The sequence below is a fragment of the Dendrobium catenatum genome, unplaced genomic scaffold, assembly GCF_001605985.2.
Source record: "Dendrobium catenatum unplaced genomic scaffold, ASM160598v2 original_scaffold_267013, whole genome shotgun sequence".
Lineage (NCBI taxonomy): Eukaryota > Viridiplantae > Streptophyta > Magnoliopsida > Asparagales > Orchidaceae > Dendrobium > Dendrobium catenatum.
Genome location: NW_021585411.1, coordinates 293945 through 316009, shown reverse-complemented (window position 1 = coordinate 316009; position 22065 = coordinate 293945). Strand labels below are relative to the sequence as shown.

Genomic DNA, 22065 nt, shown 5'->3' with positions numbered 1-22065 from the left:
AAAAAAATAAGGAAGAAAAAAATATAAATAAATCTTACGAAAATAAATAAATAATTAAATTCATAAACTGATATCAAAAGTTTTGGATAAAAACTAATGATGATTACACTAACTAGAGAAATGGAAAAAACTGGAATGCTTGAATCACAATCTAAATGACATGACAAAAAATAATCAAACAAATGACACCAACTAGATCTTTTCACACAAACGTTAAAGTATCAGATTACAAGCTTTTATGTCAAAAAGCATAAAAAATTCTCAGTGATAGGAGAGCCAGAGCAGAATACTAACATCAAAACCATTATTGTTCATATCTTCCATGGCCCAGCCAGATAGTCTTTTTCTGTTAAAGATATTCAAAAAGAGAAAATACTACCCCACAGACATTCTCGAATACTAGAAGCATAAATTCAGAAACACTAGCCTTACAAGCGCAAGCCAGTAGGAAGCTGCTTTATAAACACCTCCGTAAATAAACTCGCAGCAACCTGCAGCAAAGTGTTAGGACATGAAAACAGAAATGATTGTGGAATACAATGGCAGTGTTTCAATTGGGAACCAAGTAATACTCACCACAAGCACAAATCATCAGTGTCGATACTCACGGGATAGGGATCTTTCAGAACGGTGGTATTCATACTCATGGTCCCTGGGTGCCTCTCCCTCCTCAGGGGGTTCAGACTCTGCCCGTTTGTATTGTCCCTCATAATCAGCACCACCTTCCTTGCCATAATGTCCATGCTCATAGTATTCAGGCTCATGATCATACTGCTGATCCTTCTGCTGGTAGTATTGACCATACTCATCTTCATGCCCATGCTTGACAGAACCATCCAAATACTCCCGACCACGGTTTGGATCACCATGATTCGTTTCCCTTACTTTAATACCTTGACGATCTTGTTCATGTGCCACATCAACGTGATCATAGTCTGCATCTCTTTCATGAGCATAACCACGATCCTTATCATGACTAGCACGCTCATAGTCTCTATCCCTCTCCCGCTCTCGTGTGTGATCCCTCTCGCGATCACGGTCACGAGGGCGGCGCTCAAAATCCCGGTTGACGTCTCTTTCTCGCTCTCGATCGCGACCTCGATCACGGCCTTGATCACGATCACGATCGCGTTCACGATCACGATCACGACCATGGTCTCTTTCCTTCTCCCTCTCTCTTTCTCTATTTCTATCACGATCTCTATGGTGGTGTCTATCTTCTCGGAGATCCTTATCTCGTGTCCTATCATGTGACCGTTCCTGTGATTTCTCCCGCCGATCCCTATCCCTACCTCCCCTATCACGAGATCTTTCTCTTTCCCTACATCAAAGGAAAACCTCATAAGTACCACAAAAGATCACAAGCATCTTTAGGGATCATTTGGTTGTTGAAATTAGAAAATATGATATAAAATTCTATAACTTTATTAGATTGCCATTTGGTTGAATGTAGCTAGTAGTCAAATATGGGTTTTACACACTACAAATACCATCAAAATCTGAATTTCATTTTTCAAACTGAATGAGAACTAAAATCATCATTTCTTTTAAAACCATTTTTCTATAGAAGCAACCAAATGAGTGCTTATTTTAAAATTGAGCGCAAAAATAAACAGCATTCAATCTCATCCAATTTATTTAAGGAAATGCAACCATGCAGGTTCACATACCGATCAAGGTGTCTTTCTTCCCGAGCCCTAGGCTCCTCTGATCTGGGTCGGCCAGATGCTGCCTGCTGTTGCTCCCTGATTCAATGTAAAAAATTAAACATGCACAAGGAATTGCATTACTTCAACATGTTGCAAAAAAGTTAATCAAATCATGAGCTATCAGCTGTGGACATACTAATTTATAATCACTGAAGCCAAGGATGAGAAATTCAATATCATTATATACAGAATTGACCATGCATCTCAAACAAAATCAGAAGACAAAATGAACAAGAAACAACTGAAACATAGAATTCACCTTGTAGTAGTGCAACCAGCAAATGACAAAGCCCGGTATGTTTCAACACAATGCGACAAGGTGCATTTTTTACCTAATTTTGTTCGAGATCACAAAAGAAGTCCTTCATAAGCTAACAACGTCGAGAAATTCAACCCATTCCTGCATCTCTCATGTGGGTACTTAGATCTATCATATTTCAAAGAATCATCTCCCAAACTGAATATAATACTAAGGCCTTTTTTAATCCATATCCTCCTCATCTATATAACAGTTAGGGAATCCGACCCTTCAAAGCCTTAAGCAAATCTTCCTTGGGCAAGAAATGCACAACTTCATATTCTAGATTTTGAAATCATTATTCCCATTGAATTTCTCAAACTTATGGTTGGTAGTATTGGCAAAACGTTTTCATAACTGCATGTCCTGAATTCAACCTAGCTGCTTTTATACTAATGTGTTGCAACAAAGTGCCCAAATTAACTCTTTCAGTGCACAAACAGAGCAATCAAATTAACATAGGAGAAATAAACCTAGTACCAAATGAAAAAAAATATGGTACATAAACAATTAAACAACCACAACAAATAAGAACATCAAAATACATAATTAGATCAAGAATGACCCACCAGGCAAGGATAAATAAAAATTTAACAATCAAATGCATGGAGAAGACAATTGAGAAAAATAACAAAATAAATCAAATCCTCTTCTCAGAAAGAAAGACTAATAATGAATGATGGAGATCTCATCAAATTTGGAGCAATAATCTCAAAAGTAAGTCAGGGGAGAACAATTAGTCCTCTCTCTTAAATCTCCAAACAAGAAGCAACCAACTCCCTTTCAATCAGTGATCAGAGCTTCCAAAAACATTTTACTTTTTATCACTTTAGGATGCTTGTTATGTGCATTCGTGTGTAATATGCTACAATCATAACTCCTAGCAGTTCACTCGATTATAGTTAAGTGAGATAAGATTATGATTAGGACATAGGAGAAAAATTTACAATAATGCCATTAGAATTAATTTGAAATAACTCCATAACAATAACTCTAAACCCAAACATCAACTAGAAGTTGAGCTACTCCTTAACTTTACACTTAATAAAGATCATAGAGAAAAGGATCAAAATAGTCAACTCTCTAGAAGGGACCAAGATGGTCCACCATTATTTTGAGAGATTAATTTGGTCCATCAACTCTTTAAAATGAGACCAATTTAGTCCTAACATCCAAACTAATGAACATTGGACTTAATGGTGTTAAAAATTAATTAGCTTAATTATCTAATTATTATTATAAATATTAATAAATTAAATAATTATATAGCTATTATTATTATTTTGATTATTAATTATCTATTTTTTTTAATTTTTTAATTTATATTAATTCCTAAATGATTTGCTACCCTTTCTTCTATTCCACATTCTTCGTTGCTATAAGATGCAGTAGGGTTTTGAACGAGTCACTAGAGCCTTTCTTCGCCTCCTTAGATTACATTCCTACCTGTCAAATTGGAATTAACAAAAGCTCGTTGATGTAGCAACTGAAGGGTTTTGAATGAGTCGCTAATGCCTCCTTTGACGACGCTCCTTCCTGTCGAATCAGATGTCATGAAAATTTGTTGTTCTTCTTGTTGGATCGTGATGGGAGCTTGCTCGATGTGAACGTAACTATCGTTCCCCTTTTTTTCTTATTATTGCTTTTTTCATTTTCGTGGTTATTCCGATCATACCTTTGTCATTCGAAATTTTCATTATTTTTAACGGAAAGACCAAATTGATCCCTTAAAATAGTTGAGGACCATTTTGGTCCCTACTGGAGAGTTAAAAGATCATTTTGATCCTTTTTCTTAAAGATCATACAAACTAAAGTTAACTAATTTGAACAATCTAATTACATAAAATCATAGAAGTTTTTCTTGATCATAATAACCCAACTTATGAATGAATTTTTTAAAAATTATTAGTTTATAAAATCATAAGAGATATAGCCGAGTATTTTTGCTTATATTAAAAGACAAAAAAGATTTATGTATCCATTCTCGAAAATTTCTTTAGTGATATTTTGAATTTAAAATCTTTATCTATTTTAATAAATATTTGTAACTTTAAATTTCATACCCTTTGAATTGTGCATAATATCTTATTGATGGTTTAAAATTATGCAATTAGATGCTCGTCTCAATGCAATTTGAAAAAAGAAATGCAATAAGACATATGCCTCAGGCTAGACATATAAGGCTTACACCACAATAGGGGTGAGAAGCGCCTCAAGGCATTCCTCAACACAACTTTTAAAAGACACAAGCCTAAAAATTATAGTTTAGATAATTTTAAATTTTAAATTTATTTTGTATATTAAATTATATTTATTTATTATATAACAAAATAAAAACAAACTTGAGAAAAACAACATGACCTCAAACTAGTAGTCGTAGGCCCCTCATACCTGCACCCTATACTCTTGCATTACCATTGTTATCACCACCATTTACACCATTGCGGCAGCTTCTCGTCCATTGTCTCTCCTCTTGTCATTGGAAACTTATTTTCTATTTTTAGTATGAGAGAGGAGAAAGAATCTAACTACAACAATAATTCTAATGAAGACTCTAAATGAAAAGAGTATGGGAGACTTTTAAATTCATAAATTATGACCTTAAATTACTTGTTTATGTTGAACTGGAAGTGCAAAAACTATTTATTTAGTATTGTTAGAAGCATTGTATGATTTTTAATGACATTTGACCTTTTATGATTTTACTGTAATATCTTAATTTAATGTGAATATGTTACTTATTATTTCATATTTTTCCTTTCCCGTGGAAAGCTAGTAGGAATTTATGTATCACAATTACTAACATCATATTCTATTGCATTACTCATTCTTTGTATGCATACTTATAATGAAAATATCCATTAGAAGCTTGTTGTTAAATATTTTATTTCATGTCAATACATATTTTAGTAAAATGTATATCAAACTTAAATAAAGTGATCGAACAACGAAAAATCAAAACCCAAAATGAAAATGTGATCATTGAAGTCAAAACAATGTACTAGGGAAAATGTATACAAAAAATAAATCCCCAAGAATTTTAATAGTAATTAAAATTTAAACATACTAACTCTAACTTTATACCACAAAACATTAACCAATAGCTTGATTTTTATCTTTCTTCACCTCCTATTATGACATCAAAGTAGTCATTTACACATTTTAAAAACAAATATGCTAGTTTAATTCCTAAGTTACTTTTACAGATGAGTTAACACTTAACATCTAATATTTATGGTGAATACAAGAGGTGATTTATGGATATCTAACAAGAAATTAAACAATAATTCCAAATTTGTGGATAGAATACCAATTAAATCATTTATTAAATTCAATTTTTTTAAGCAGAGGTAATTTATGTGAAGCTCAATGCCTACATTAGCCAATCGGGAATACAATGTTTGTTTGTGTTGGATAAGTTGGTAAGAGTTTGTATTAAATTTTCATGATATAATAGCATGCTTATGCGAATGGAACATCCTAAACATAAAAAATAAGACCAACGGGAATTTATATTTTGAGCTGGTACCAAGAGATCTATATTTTGAGCACGACCATGATATTTTCTATTTTGCAAAGGCTGTTCCTGCAGAGCCTTCTTGTTTCAATTAATACAGTTTTGTTGGCTTCTTCACGGTAACTATGGGTATTATGCTGGATTCCCTCATGGGCTCCTCTCTTGGGCTTGTGTGCTCCTATTTCAGAACCTTGGGATCCATTCTTGGCTTTCTCATTAACTTATGGAGATTTCTAAGCTTCTCATATTCTTACAGTTGCAGTTCTGTTGCAACAATTGTTCTTGTAGTTCTATTAAGAGGAATGTTGGAATTCTCCAATCTTTACGATCCTATTCATAGCATTAGAAGTACTAACCACTATGAAGAAATCATTAAAAGTCTTGTTAATCGTCATGATTCCTATGTGTGTGCTTATATAAATAGAGGTATTCTAAAGCATGTAAAATCAACTTATTGCATGAATAAATTTCTGTTTTAGATGTAATGGACTTATTCTTCATCTATTCTGAGGTGATTATTACTTAATCGGGTGTGAGACGTAAAACTATTCCTAGAAAGGTAATCTCAACATTCAAGCATAAGGCTTGCTTATCTAGTTTATCTTTTTTTTTTTCTAGTTTATCTCTTTATGTCTACTTTCAGCTTCTTTTCTTTTTCTTTAATTATTTCGTAATTGCCAAGAAACAGAATTGATTTTATTCTAAATCAATTAGATCTTTAGTTCTTTTTTAATGTGCATAAAATCTTAACCAACTGCCTTGTTTTTGTAATATTTATTTCTTATTATTAATTTATCTTCTGATATAAAAAAAATTCATTGAAATTTGAGCTTCTTCTATTTTCCTATATTCCTTGCTACTACGAAACAATTGTTGTGTTGGAATTTTACTGCCTAGTGAAAATTAAATCACACAAATTAAATTACCATCGCATATGATGTAAGTTAGAAACCCTTGAACCTGAAATGCCTTGCATCACCGGACAGTTTTTTGTCTTCATGCTGAAACATTCATTTGCGAATCTAGACATGCACTACTAACAGAAAGAATTTGAACAAACAAGAAATAATAATTTACGTGAAAAATATATGAAAAGTCACCATCTCAATCTCTACAGCAAAAACTTCTCAACGCCAAATGAGAAAAGCATCAGAATCGATACAGCAATACAAGGAAAATTTTTTAAAAATTCAACTTAGAAAACTTATATAATATGAGAGGAACAGAAAATTGATATAATAAACAACAATAACAAGAATGCTATCAGCAATGCTCCTAGTGATTATGCAGAATTTTACATATATGAACAACAAGATAGCCACATACAAAGCTTGGGAGATTAAAAATATTATTACTGTAATACTTCTAGAGATTGAATGTTTGATAATAGTTAAAAAAATCAATTTATTTAACTTCTCATTGTAAGAGAATTTCTTTGGAAACTTCTAGAGTTAAAAATGCATATATTCAAGTCATTAATAATATGCATGTAAGTGTTGTTATTGTACTCAAATACAAGGTGGCTTGACCAAGTATTTTTTTATTTCAGTTAGGTTACATCAAGGATCAACTTTAAGCTCATATCTTTCGGTATTAGTAATGGATGTTTTTACTAGACATTTGTAAGAGGATGTACTCTAGTGTATGAATTTTGCTAATGATATCCTTCTTTGATAAGATTAGAGAGGGATTTGAAGGAAAACTTGAATTATGGAGAGCAACCTTAAGAGTCTAAAGATTTTCATTTGCGTAGATCTAAAACCAAATGCATAGAGTGTAATTTTAGAAGTAATAGATCTAGTGAGGGGATTGTGACTTTGGGCGATTAAGTCATTAAAAAAGAGTACATCTAGATATATCGGGTCTATTATTCAAAGTGATGGTGAAATAGATGAGGATATTATTAGTAAAATTCAAGTTGGATGGTTGAAGTGAAGGAATGCCTGCTGTGTGATAGAAAAGTAGCCCTCAAACTTGAGAGAAGTTTATAAGATGGTGATGAGACATGTAATGTTTTATGGCGCAGAATGTTGGCCATTAAAAGAAAAGCATAAATTTAAGTTTAGTGTTGCAGAGATAAGGATGCTCAAATGGTAGTGACTTTACTCTTAGAGACAGAATGCAAAGCAAGTATATACGTGAAAAAGTTGGAGTAGCTCCAATGGAAGATAAGATTAGAGAGAGTTGTCTTAGATGGTTTGGTTACATAAAACGCCAGCCTTCCAATAACCCGGTTAGCAGAGTGGATGTATTAGATTTGACTAATGTTAAAAAAGATAGAGACAAACCTTAAAAATTTTGGTTATAAAAGTATTAGAAATGACATTTTTTATTAGATTTAAATGAGAATTTGACTCTTAACATGACATAATGGAAAACAATGATTCATGTTGTCGACCCCGCGTAATGAGATAAAGGCTTGATGTTGTTGATGTTGTATCTTCTCATTCAGTGCATGGGCCACCATCTAATTTTAATATAAATGGTGAAAATGCATAATGTAATTCTAAGGAATATAATTGATATATATGTTGAGATAATCTTAATAGCTTTATTTCATAGCTTTAACCTTTAAAGACAACTTCATTAAATTAAATGTTAATTGAATATAGTAATCTTAAAATACAATCTCATTAAATGAAATGCTTACCTTTGTCAATCCTGCAAACTTGAGGCTGGTTTAACATCATTGCAGTATTAGATTTTAAATCGTTATGATGGGGAGTAAGCTAACTTCAAGCTCAGATCTTATAAAATATATATTACAGTTGGAAGATGCATCTAAACTTTTAGTTAAAATATAACCCCACTTACCATCTAAAAGTAAGCCTAGTAGAAATTATTAAAAAGGGAAATAAATAAAGGGTAGATGATTTGGAAAAATGGTAATGACATTTATCAATCGGCAAATTCCGAATCAAGAGATTTTCTCAGTTGAGTAGCTTATCAGTTAGGATGGGAGCCTACAATAATGCATTTACCATGGCTATTACAGCTTAATGATCTTTAAAGCAACATGTCCATAACCCTTAATTGGTAAAAGATGTGATGGCTTTACAAGCCCCCAACTTCATATCTAGGCGAGGTATAGAATTCAAACTGGTAACATAATAATGATGCAAAATTGTTCATTAAGAAAAAACCAAAAAGTAAAAACATCACCAAGTACTGAAAGAAAGCAATTGTCCGAGTCTTCAAACACTAAATACACTGTTTAGAAAAAATAAACAAAACATAGCTATTTACCTTCCAGAATGCTTCTGGTTAACTTCTTCACCTCCGACCCTTGTGGATCCAAGTCCACCACCCAATCTCCTAGGTCGCCAATTAGGAACAGTTCTACCACGCTCAACATCAACCAATACCCTTCGATTATCAAGCTTCCTACCATCAGCTTGCTTGTATGCAGCTGCATAATATGAAATACTAGAAAATAAATGATATGAATTGTCTCGACAGAAACAGCATTGATATGAGAATATAACTCACTTTTCATGTCACGTGTATGCATATACTCGATGAAGGCATATCCTCTAGGTTTATTCGTCTCCTTGTCCATAATCAGACGAACCTAGGAGACATAAAACAGAAGGCAACATTAAGAAAAATTCTGTATAAAAAATATGGACTCGATGTTCTATGTGCTATGTTTTGACTCTTTGGTTTGTACATCTGCAAATTTTGTTTGGAATACTAAAACCTAAATGGCACGACAGACAGGCAGCAAGCCTTGCTAGCCGTGCTCACCTTTAAAGGTGTACTGCTGCGCCACGTGAGATGCACCACCACCTTATCAATTGGGTTGGCAGATATATCCATGTACAAGACCAATTTTGCCGGATGTGAAATATATATATCTATACCCCCCCTTACCAGGGTAGTTTAAAATAACAAATAGTACAGTTTTAGAAAAATACCATGACTTCTTCAGAATCAGGAAATTCATTTGACTTCTCTAATCAAAAAATAAAATGTTAAGTTGCAGGAGAAAAAAATGATGCATAGAGCTAAAATAGAAAAGGAAACCTGCTAATACCCCCTGCAATATACCTATCCGGGATTGGACATCTGAAATCAAGACGAGGGTGGTGCTTTGGGCTTACAACTTGAAGATGAAGATAAAACAAATAACCTTTCTGATCAAACTTTGTATGTGAAGATTACCTCAAATTTTTTGCCGAACTATCACCCAAAAGTTTCAAGGATGGGTCCAAAATGACAGTAGCATATAACCAGACTTTGGAGTTCTATTTCTTACCCCCACAAATTTCTTCCACAATTTCAAATATCAAGTACAACCCATGTAAATGGGAAAGTGATATACTTAATAATGAAAATTTTTTAAGTAAACTCACGTCTCATGCGAATGATGATAGGGATATTACACGTAGAAAGTTAACATCAAGGAACACTAATTAGATGTTTAAAAAACAATGACAACATACCATACACCTTTTACCGAAATATGGCACAAAACTAGCCCCACAGAATCAGAATAGAATAAGCACCAAAACAATTTCCATAGTTACAGAAGAAGAATATCTTGCTACAAAGAAAGCCAGCACGTGTATTTGCATTAAATTTACCTGTTTACTTACCCAGAAACCTTTATGATCAACAACCAAATTAGATTGAAAATTAAAAATCAAATAAGCCTGACATGATTTTTTTTGTTTTCTGCTAGAGTAACTTTTAAATACAAGTCTTTATCAACCACCATAAAAAAAGTTCAACTAAGAAGAAAGTACACAGCTGCTCCCAAGAAGAATCATTGCCAAGCATTCCTCCAAATCAAATTTCAGTACAAAAATAAAATAATGAAATATAAAAAAATTCAAATAATCTGGATTTGAAGTATAATCACAACGTAGACCATCATGCTAGGCAGTCATGGAAAGTAAAGCAATTCCAGGGTGAAAGAAGAACATAGTTTCATCCCAGGCCACTAAAAAAATCTGGATAGAAGTATACAAAATGAAGATGCTTGATCAATTAACAAAGGTGGAAGAAAAGAATCCACAGTAATATGAACAAATTGCCAAGAATATTAAAGATTACCAGAAGATAGATATCGTTAAAATAAAAAATACCCTCACTGAAAGTAAAGTAGCTAAGAGGAACTAAAAGTATTACTTGCCAAGATAAGAAGGAAATTTGCAGTTAATCAAAAACCCAAAAAGATAAACAAGCTCAGAGGTCGTGAAAAAACAAAGAGATTTACAAATGTATTAACACACAAAGGCAAATAGAAAACTGTACAAGCTAGCATACAATGCAGGCAGAAGACATGTAGCAATGTGCACCTACACATGCATTGGTGGAGGAAATTGAGGTTAAAGTGCTTTCATTACATAAAATTATATGGAAAATTGGGCTTCATGATAATTATAGTTGTCATTAAAAATAGGTACAAATAACACATGAAACAAAAAAAAAGGGTTATTGAAAACGTAAAAAACAAACAAAACTGAACTCCTACAACGGCCAAAAAAGAAGAAACACTTTTTACCTACAACAAAATAGTAACGTCCAACCTTCAAACTTTAAAAAAACATGAACTACAATTTTCAATGCACAAGATCAATAAAGTTAAACTGTAACCTTACCCATGTCAAGAGCAATAACTGCTCCCAACATAAATTTTCTTGTACACTTACCCGTTTAATTGGGCCATAAGCTTCAAACTCCCTTTTGATCCTATGTTCGGTTGTTTCATAACTCTGCAAGGAAATGGAGAACAACAAATACATGCTTTAAAGCATATATAAATGCATACAAGCACAAACTACAAACACAGGAATTCATAAATACAAGCAATTAAAAATCTACAATGGAAAATCCAAACTTACAAGCCTGGCCACAAATAATGTTTTGTATGGATCGCCAGTTGCATTTGAATCTTTATGAGGATCATCTGCATTAAACATCATAAATTAAACACCATTGGATGGACCCAAAAAAACTATTTGCTCCTATGTAAACCCCCAAAGTCTTTACATTTTTCAAGCTCTTCAGCAGCCTTTTGTGCTCCTAACTCCAAGCGAAGCTTATGAATTCTAGCTTTTCTTTGCGCCTGGACCAAAAAATATAAGAACAAAAAATCAGGGAAAAGCAATAGGCCATCATCAAGGCCAATGTGTCCATTAAACATAGCAAACATGTGAAAAAGACATTTAAAAGGACTGCATATTTTGCAAATGGATGAGTATAGTCTGCTAAAGTACGAGATGCTAGAGTCAAAACAGCCAACAGATCAGAAATATAAATCTTAAGTTCTGAATAAACAAGAATTCAAGTTATTTCTTCTCTTGCATTCTCCAATGTCAAGATAGTCAATCAAAAAATATATTCATTAGCAAGCTAGATCAACATTATTGTATGAGATAAACTGTTTGAGGGATAGAATTATTTAGATCTCCATTTAAAGTAACTTGTTGAGACCAACTGATTAAGAAATGATTTCATTATCCTTTCATTGATTGTTAGAACTCACCATAATAAAGTTTTCCTTTCTTCTCATTTTCTTGATTAGTATTCCATCAATACAAACAGTAATGAATATAACTGCAAACAAAATGCTTATAAGCATTCATGAGCGGGACATTCGTAACAAAATACAGATATATGCAGGAAGTACACATGCACAAGGAAAAACACAGGCATATAGAATTAGGGTTCTAAGCAAACTCAACTTCTAACAAATTAGCAAAAAAATTAAAAACAAGAAATGACAATGTACTATGGTAAATGATCTACAAATTTATTTACAAGCTAATTTATTAATGAAAACATCTTTGTGAAAACATACCGGAGTTTCAGCTTTTTGAACTGGAGGTGCATATTCTTCATCCCCAGGTTCAGCAAAATGACTGACATATTGAGCCATTCCTTTGAAGTAAAAGATTAAATATTAGACATTATTTGCGCATAAAGAGGCAGGAAATAAGCAAAAAAAATATAATCTGCCTGAATATGGTGGGCATTTTCTCTTTTCTGGAGGAGGTTTATATTCCAGAGGAGGGCGAGGTTCAAAGAGCTTTAAAAGGTTGTTAGTAAGACCAGTTGGATGGCTCTGCCCAATCTACACAAGAACAAAGCACCAATGGCATTATAGAGGAATAATTTCAAGAGAAAATGCAGTCAAACAAAATACTAAGATAGGCTAGAACAAAATTAATCCAATACATGCATTAAGTCATAATTGACAATTCTGTAAAGCAAGGCTCAAGAAGCAAAAAATATTAACAGATTTCAGGTTTCTAAGAAGCTATAAAGATGCCTTAATCCTTGATATCTTTAGATCAGCATACAACAACTAGGAAGACATTCTCTGAGTCATGAGAAGTAGAGCAAAGGCAGGAAATATTTTGAAGATTCGTCAGGCTAAACTTTGCAGGTTTAACTAAGAGAAAATTAAGAATGGGAACCAATAGCATTGCATTAACTGGAAACCAATTTAAATAATCAGAACCTACTGCTCTATCACAGAATAACTGACCCACTAAATGCTTCAGGGAGAGAGGAGAGCTCATGAACACCTCTTGAGTAGCTCAGCAGTTTTATGTGAGATGAAGCTCAAGTAAATACATTGCATGAGATCTAATTCATCCACAACACCATGAAGGACATATTCCCAAGTCCTTTTTTTTTTTTTTGACCCAATGAATTTGTACCTTATCTACCATGGGAGCAAAATAATAGATAGAAAATGTTGGATGTTTCTAACATGCTAAACATTTAATGCAACATCTTAAACATAAGTAATTTGATAGTCATTACCCTCTTAGTATTGGCAAAACAATCATTTATTAGACCCAAGTCCATTTGAAAAAGGTCAAGAGCCAATGTGAGGTTGACAGCCAACTACATATTCTATATGCCAAACTCATCAAATCAATGTTTAAAATTGCGTATACGGGTATTGAGACGTTTTTCATCCGTGAGGCGAGGCGTAAGCCTCAAGGCGTTTTGAGGCGTAAGCCTCAAAATCAAAAGATTGTGTAAATATAAAATGATAAATTTTTTATATACTAACGAGTGAATAACATAAAACATAAAAAAGCATAAGATATGAAGTGAAATCAAAATATCCCAATAATAAGACAACATAAAATATAGTTCAACTCAAAATTCTATCTTTCCCAAATCCCAATATTCTTTTCATTAACATATAATTCAAATTTCCAAAAATAAATAGCAATGACATATCACATAAGAACTCATAAGTCATCAGCACTGTCATCACTAAGGGATTCTTCATTTGAATCATCATTATGATGAACTGCTCTCTCCCCTTCCTCCTCTCCTTTAGAGTCCAATGTCGGGCATTTACTTCAAGATCTATGTAAGTTTTAATATATATAGCGTGAGGCGTAAGCCTCATGCCAGTGAGGCGAGGCGGGCCTCAACCAAGTTGAGGCGCAAGCCTCATAAAAAAAACTCGAGGCGTAAGCATCGAGGCGTTTTTTATTGGAATTGCGCAAAGGCGAGCCTCATATTACGCAATTTTAAACCATGCATCCAATGAAACAAAATCCTAAAATTTGCTATGAATATGGTGTTCTGGAAAAAAGTGAAGTGCCATCATACCAAGTTAAAGTAACAAAAAACAAGAGTTCGTTAACATATCGCCCATAAGACACATGCCACAACCTACTCAAATAGTGATGAGAAGTTGACAAAAGTCAGCTATAAATTGTAAATAAAAAATGACAAGACAAAACTTGACCCAATTGCTCTTAAAAGTGGGTAAGGGTTGATTAAGTTTAAAGCTAAGATTATAACTCAAAATAATTTGGATATTTTAAATGATCAAAGATGAATAAATAACACATTTTTGCAAAGAGTTAAATGGAAAAGAAAAAAAAAATTATTCAAACACATTGAGGAAGCTTATAAGTTATATCTTAGAAAGTTTGTAAATAGAAATAAGGTAGGAATTATAGTCGTAATAAAATTGAAAATTACAATTGTCAAAGTAAGTAAAATTAGTGCAATATGATTTCAATTAAGGTAATATCAATGCGAATAATATAATTATGGCTAGCGCTTCCGCTTCGACCAAACCACTACAAATGTATACTTTAGGAAGAGAAAAACTATATTAGTTTACTTAAATAAACATATAGATTTTAGTAGAATGAGATGTAAGAAAATTTATAGTGCAGTGCGAATGGAATAGGATGGGCAAACCAAATGATAGAAGCTGCACTCTTATTTTATAGTAATCTATGATCCTGCAAACAAAAAAATTTAAGAAATAAGAACATTTTGTGACTTTAAAAAGCAATGCTACCATATCACATTGATTTTTTTATAAAAGAAAATCATTTAGAAAATATTATAATTTGATTTCAAGAGCAAGTTTGACACACAACAATATGAGTAGTATGTATGAATGTCTTAGAAGTAAGAAAATAAGGAAATTTAAAAAAATAATAATAATTCTTAAAATAAAAATGGTGCATCTTAAAGAGTGAGATGTTCTGAAGATTTCAAGATAGACTGCTGAGAGATGCAAATTGAAACTCTAAAGTTGTGACAAACTTGAAGTGGGACATGACTATTTGCATCATTGAAGTTTTAAGAAAATCGAGATATATATCTAAAATAAGAAGAATTTATGTACATCTCACAAAATATTATTAAGGCAATAAAATCAATATTTAAAGAAAGGAAAATAACTAATTAATACTACCGACGCTTATAATAAGTTAGAGGAAATTAGAAAGTTTAGCCAAGAAGGCAAAGTTAAATCAAATCATTTAATGATTTCTATAGTAGGTCAAATAATAAAGAGGGAGAAAATGAAATATGTACAAAGAAAAATTTCTAAGGATAGGAAAAATTGAGAATTTGATCAAGTTAGATTTATTAAAAGTGAAAATATTAAGATATTATTTGAAGGTTAAAAAATAAAATAAGAATGGTATTTTTAGAATTTATTAGATGATGATTTTAAGAAAGAAATCATTTTAAAGGAGCATAACAAATAAAATTATGTAGTATAGTATAGATTGATAAAAAAATGAAATCAAATTAGCTCTGAAGAAGATGCATAAACATAAACAAATCATAGAATCTAAATCAAGTACTAATCGTTTTATGGAGAATTATAAAAGATATTGGAGTAGTTGGTTAACATATATTTCTCAATGTACTCTTAAAGATTAAAAGGATGTAGTATTAGTGAAGTTAAACAACTATTTGAATAACAATATAAGATCAAAATAGATGTTAACAATGACGACAATTATGAAGTAATCAACTTCGAAATAAGTAAGATAAAGTTATAAAAAGAGTGATAAAGCATAGGCATAGAAAATCAAAAGCATTAAACAATTTATTTTATGCCAACAGTATATATTATGAAGGATTTTTTTTCCTAAGAAAATTAATTTGAGCTCAGTTTGGAGTGATTGCAGCCATCTATAAAAATATTTGTAGAACTACTATAATAAAAAAAATGTTTAAGATATCAAAGGAATTATAAATATTTCTTTTTGAAAAAGTCGAACAACTTCCTACGACTCTTCAGCTTGCCCACTATTTCATTTCGGCCTCTTGAAGTTCCTCCGGCTCTTCAGCTTGCCCAGGTTTTGAGATTTGCTCACGTTTCTTCATAGCGGTTAATTAATAATTATAACTTTACCGCTTTGTATTCGTGACCCAAATCGCCCTCTGCTTGGCATTCACTTTGAATTCCACAGTTAAATGATAATGAAGAGCCAATTATGCTCTGACTATTCATCTTATCCTCTCTTCGTATTTTGATTTCATTAGAACCTCGTGTAATTTTACATCAATACTTCATCGAAGCAGTTTCACCCCTTTCTCCTGTCATTGCCACAGCGAGAATCATCGAGTTCTCCCCACCTCCTCCTTTCTTATTGCTGGTGTTTTCTCCATCCTCCTCTGGCCTTCCAACCCTGAGCTCAGCGTCAACCGCCTCCGCCTCTTCCCTCCGTCTCGATTTACATTGCAATGGGATTGGAAATCAAGATTCGCAATCCTGAACTTTTTTGCGATTGACTATAGCTCAATTGTCTCCTCCATCTTTTACAATGGGGAGCTACTTAGATTCGCGACCAATGTTGGTGGGCGCATGGAGGCTCGAAAGGTATCTAATGTTCACACAAATCTGCATCTTGATTGGTAAGGATTCTTGAAAATGAGAATTATTTGATCGGTGATGTGGCTATGGGGTTTGTCGAAATTGATACTGTCACCGAGGCCCAAGGATGGCTTCGACTCTTCTTCTTTGACCTTCCAATTAAGGGGAAAATTCCTGCACTCAAGATTGTAGATGTTTTCTCTTGATAGAAAATTTTGTTTGTTTCAATTTTAGTATATTTTAGTTTATTGCACATTGATCTATTTTTTTGTGTGAAGTTCCGCATTTGAAAGAAGATTTTATGCTTTCTACATGTGCTTGTTGATATTGAGTTTTATTCCTAATTTTCTATACTTGTATCTCCCTATTAAGTCATTATCTTCGATTTCGCAGAAACCCTGCGTTCTATTGACCTGAGAAATTATAATATCCCTTGGACTGTCGATTCAACAGCCAGGGTCGTGCCCTTGTGTTGTAGACTCAGCAACCAGGGAGTGGATGATTTTGGTTATTAATGTACTTTTGGTCCCTCCTTAGTCCTATGAGTTTTGATTTTTATTTCAATTATAAGTTGATATTTACTAGCTCAATTGCAATGAAGTTAATAAGGGTGGAATCAGAAATTTTATTTCTGGAGCAGAAACTAATGAGTTAAGGTATCTCTCCATATCAATTTCAAATAAATAATTAGTTAAAAATGAATATTTGTTGCCTTTTTTAAAACCTATTTGTCTTCTCTCTTTCCCGCTTTCACATGCACATGCATCGAAAGGGAGAGAGAGAGAATACATAAAGTATAAAGAAAAAAAATTATAGCATTTTGGTGCTTGAATTTATATCCACTACCCAATTCGTAAGAAATTTTGTATGTCCAAAGAAGCCTTATTGATATCTTTTTCCTTATGAATAGGTTCATATGGAGAAGTGTAACGTGCAGAATGGAACAACACTGTGAGTATCATTCACCATGCTAATTGTATCTTTACAACATTTCATGCTATTCCATTCATAGTAGTGTCTTCTTGAAAAAAATAGTTTTTGCCAACAATAAATAAAATCAAAAATACTTTAGAGTTGTTTGACTCATTGTAAATAAAATTTAATAGATTATCTCTTTGTTTGATTTTAATCTCTTTCCGAGGGAATAAAAAAGAAGAAAAATCAATGCTTTAGAATAGCCCAAAGAGGTTTGTTTTTTTCTTGATAAATTTATCAGTCGACATATTCTATATGCCCCACACTACTTAATTTTATATCAATATATTCTGATATAATTTTTTTTTTAATTAGAATATTGTGCAGCTAAGGTTGGAGTAGCTCCAGTAGAAGATAAGATTAGAGAGAGTCGCCTTAGATGGTTTGGTCACATAAAACGGCGGCCTTCCGATGACCCAGTTAGGAGAGTAGAGGTATTAGATTTGACTTATGTTAAGAAAGGCAGGGGTAGACCTAAAAAGACTTGGTTAGAAAATATTAGGAATGACCTTTCTTTATTAGATTTAAATGAGAATTTGACTTTTAATAGGACACAAGGGAGAAAAAGGATTCATGTAGCCGACCCCACGTAGTGGGATAAAGGCTTGATGTTGTTGTTGTTGTTGTTGTTGTTGTTGTTGTTGTAGAATATTGTGCAGCTATTCAAGCGAACATCAAGATTTTGAGCAGAGATATTGAAGGTTGAGGGTTTTCTTTTTATACTAATGTATGCTTCTTAATGCATCAAGAAATTTAAACAGGATTCTGTAATTTAGTTTTTACATTTCATTACAGTATTTTATTTTTGTAAATTCACTATATTTTTTATTGCCATAAAATTGTCATAACAGTTTATATTTATGATAACTATCTTAAATTCATTCAATTTGTTATCTCTAAATATCCTTGCTTCACTATTGAATTGTTGCATATCTTAAAGAGGATTGTTAGTGTGAAATTAATAGTTCAAGTTATGATTTAAGTTCTTTATTACAATTTAAAATTATAAAACAATTCAATGCATTCAATTAGTTTTTTTTAACTATGATTGTGTTACTTTTTAATTTGTTGCACATCATAAATAGGATTGAAAAGAAGGAAAATGCCCATTCCTTTTGTGCTGCATTAGAGGGTTTTCCTAGAGAAACAGGAACTTCTTCAAGGCAGATGCATGCCATTACTAAAATATTAATGTAAGCTCCTTTTCAATCTCGGTATTTATTTGCTGAGAGTTTAAATTGGTACTTTTGTCAATTTGGGAATAAGTTATTTTTGTGCAAGTATGTTATGCAGGACCACTATAATTGGTCTGATCTGTCTATTTGAATGAAGTTATCGATTTCTCATAGAATTTCTTCAACCTTGAAAGCATCTATTCAACAGTATATATCAGTAAAAATCATCTATATTCAATTTATCTATAAAAGCATGATCTTCTTCAAATGTGCGTCATTGTGCTAGATGTATAATAGAAGTATATATTTATACTTCTATAATAGAAGTATAAGTGCATCATTGTAATTCAATTTATCTTAATTTAAGTATAATAAAAATATAAATCACCTACATTGATACAAATATTATATTAATATTGATATACAATTTAATATCTTTGATATAGCATGTCATATGTTATTTTTTAATTTGGTTATATATTTTTTATTTTTTAAAATTTTATTCACGTGCACCATGTGCACGTGCATTTATACTATTTATAAGAAATAGCTTCACACCTCATCAATTTCAAAAAAGCAATAAAAAGTTGTAACCAAACAAAATGAATAGAAAGCAAAGCTATGAAAAAGTTATCCCAAACAAACTCCTTAATGTGAACCAAAAAAAGTTTGCCAAAGATAAGTTTTAGGTTCTTAAAGATAATTTATGGTACTATGGCACTGCCATTGAAAATGGTTCATAAGAAACAAAAAATTTCCCACCAACAATATGATTACATCAAGGACCAAGTGAAGTACCTAAGGTTATGTTGCTTGCATATGACCTAATTCTAATTAATCATACCTATTAAAAAAATTTAAACAATAGAGAAAATTGTTAGGAGATGAGAGGCTAAGGATTAATAGAATATAACAAATAAATGATTTTCAATTTTAATGGACATGAAATTGATAATAATAAACTCATGTCACTTAATGAAGAAGTAAAACTTAGAATCCTAAAAAATGATATGTTTATAGACCTTAAATTTATTATACCAAATAAATGATGATATATGCATAGTAAGCTCTAGAGTTAAGGTTTGTGGCTAAAATGTTAAAGTTCCTGAAAGTTTTGCAAAATAAATTTATTATTAGATTTGTTATGCAGTATAGATCTTGGTGTTAGGCAATAAAAAAGTTTTGATAGACGAGTTGACACACAAAAACCAAGAATATTAACAATGATTTGCAATAATACTAGGTAATTGATGTAAGAAATGGTTTTTTTGTATTAAAGAAAGTGGGAATAATGCATATTCAAGCTAAATTAGTACATTGATTGCTAGTAGATAAAAGACAAAGGGATAGAAGAAGCATTAATAAGATCCATTAAAACTTTAACGTGAATGGATTAGGGAGGAAAACTAAAGGCTAGATCAGGTAATATTGCAATAAGTATTGCAAAAAGATTTGCATAAATAATGTTAGCACTTCATTCAGCACAAATGGATAAAAGACGAAGGGATAGAAGAAGCATAATAAGATTCATTAAAACTTTAATGAAAATGGATTAGGGAGGACAACTAAAGGGTAGATTAGGTAAGATTGCAATAAGTATTGCAAAAAGATTTTCAAAAATAATGTTAGCACTTCATGCAGCACAAAATGAACAGAGAAAAAGTATTCAAAAAGAAGATAATAGTTGCTCAGTAAAAGACTAATGTTCATGATGATTATAACCTCTTAATAATGGCAACAAAGGAAAAACTCATAAGTTGAACCACATTATATCTTTAAAACATTTTGTTCCTATTGAACGTATTTCTAAGTTTAAAGACCCCCCTTATTTCTCTAACTAGCTTATTGTTAGCCACATCTATAGCCCAAATAGGAACAGTATTCACACCAATAGATGAAAATAAAAATAAAAAGACAAAAAAATTTGTGAAAGAAAAGATTAATTGATCTATTGGTCATACACATGGCAATAAATTCAAGCAAGGCCACTCTTAAGACTAGTCTATAGGTTTCTCACAATTCTCTACCAACCAACTAGGCTCATTTGTATCATGAAAACAACACATCAGCAATGAGTATCTTGGATCCTAGATTCACAATAATCAAAACCTTAACACAATATTTTATATTCTTTCATTTGCCTAACTTTAATAGGATGCTTGGTCACTAGATTTAACCAAGATTTAGCCAAAATTTAGTCTAAATATTGTCAAATCATTTTTTGAGCAAGTAACTTCTTAAATCCCATTTTTTTCACCCATTTTAGGCTAAATCCTAGATTCAGTAAATCCTAAGGGAGGTAGAATTTAAGAGACTTACAAAACCTCTGATCAATGTGTATTTTCTTCTCCTTTCGTAAAATCATAAATATTGAAAATATCTACCAAATAGTTTACTAATATTTAAACATTTAGGACATATCATATCAAATATTATTAGGATTTAACACCTATAAGATTTACAAGATTTCATAATTCCTATTAGCAGCCAAATAGCCCCTAAGCTTTCTTGGACTGAAATTGAAAACATACAAGTTCCACAGCATAACTAATGCAATCAAACTGGAAAGAGGAGTATCCTGTGGAAATCAAAGCAAGTCTATTAATGAAGATACTGATAAAAAATAAGATCCGTAATACAACAACGAGATTACCAGATCAGATCGGAAGAAACAAGGGCTGGGTTCTTAGGAATAGGAAGAGCTAGGGTTTCATTGGATTACCAATTTTAGCTGAAGAACGTTAGCGCGATTCTGCGCCTTGGTACGAGCCTGCACGGCGGCGTTAGGATTTCGCATCATCGCATCGTTGTAGTCTCCCATCTTCGCGCGCACAGAGAGAATGAAAGCGACGAGGGTGAAAAGACGAGCTCTCGAAGACCCGATTTGCGAGTCGGCGGCTAAGAAGCATTTTGGACAAGTTTATTTATAGGAAAGGGTAAATAATCACCTAATTCCAACTTGTATATATTATGATTTTTTAACTCCCTAGTATACGAACAATTACGTCCTCTGACCAAACGTAGAGCTACGTTCGGCCGCCAATAACATGTCGTCATGTGCTCTTACTCTTTATCGTGCGGCCTGACGATTTGACCCGGATCGGAACCCGGGAATGCTATGTTCGCGATTTTCTCGGTATTGCTCGGTATTTGCTCGGTATTTGCTCGGCATTGATTTGCAAAAACGAGAAATATCGCTCTGTGAAGACCAATACCATGCAAATACCGAGTTGTACCGAGTTTTTCTACAACTCGGTACAACTCAGTATTTGCTCGGG

General features: G+C 32.4%; 1 protein-coding gene across 1 annotated transcript; it reads right to left on the bottom strand.

The window, feature by feature from the left end:
• Nucleotides 1-161: 161 nt before the first annotated feature.
• LOC110096133 (U1 small nuclear ribonucleoprotein 70 kDa) lies at nucleotides 162-21698 on the bottom strand. The gene is made up of 11 exons (XM_020821907.2): nucleotides 21510-21698; nucleotides 12491-12605; nucleotides 12333-12412; nucleotides 11522-11597; nucleotides 11374-11438; nucleotides 11182-11244; nucleotides 9014-9095; nucleotides 8771-8933; nucleotides 1671-1745; nucleotides 577-1321; nucleotides 162-491 (listed from the first exon to the last, which is right to left on the bottom strand). Exons 1-10 carry the CDS (start codon nucleotides 21606-21608, stop codon nucleotides 592-594), a joined length of 1548 nt encoding a protein of 515 aa, XP_020677566.1. The 5' UTR covers nucleotides 21609-21698; the 3' UTR covers nucleotides 162-491; nucleotides 577-591.
• Nucleotides 21699-22065: the final 367 nt, after the last annotated feature.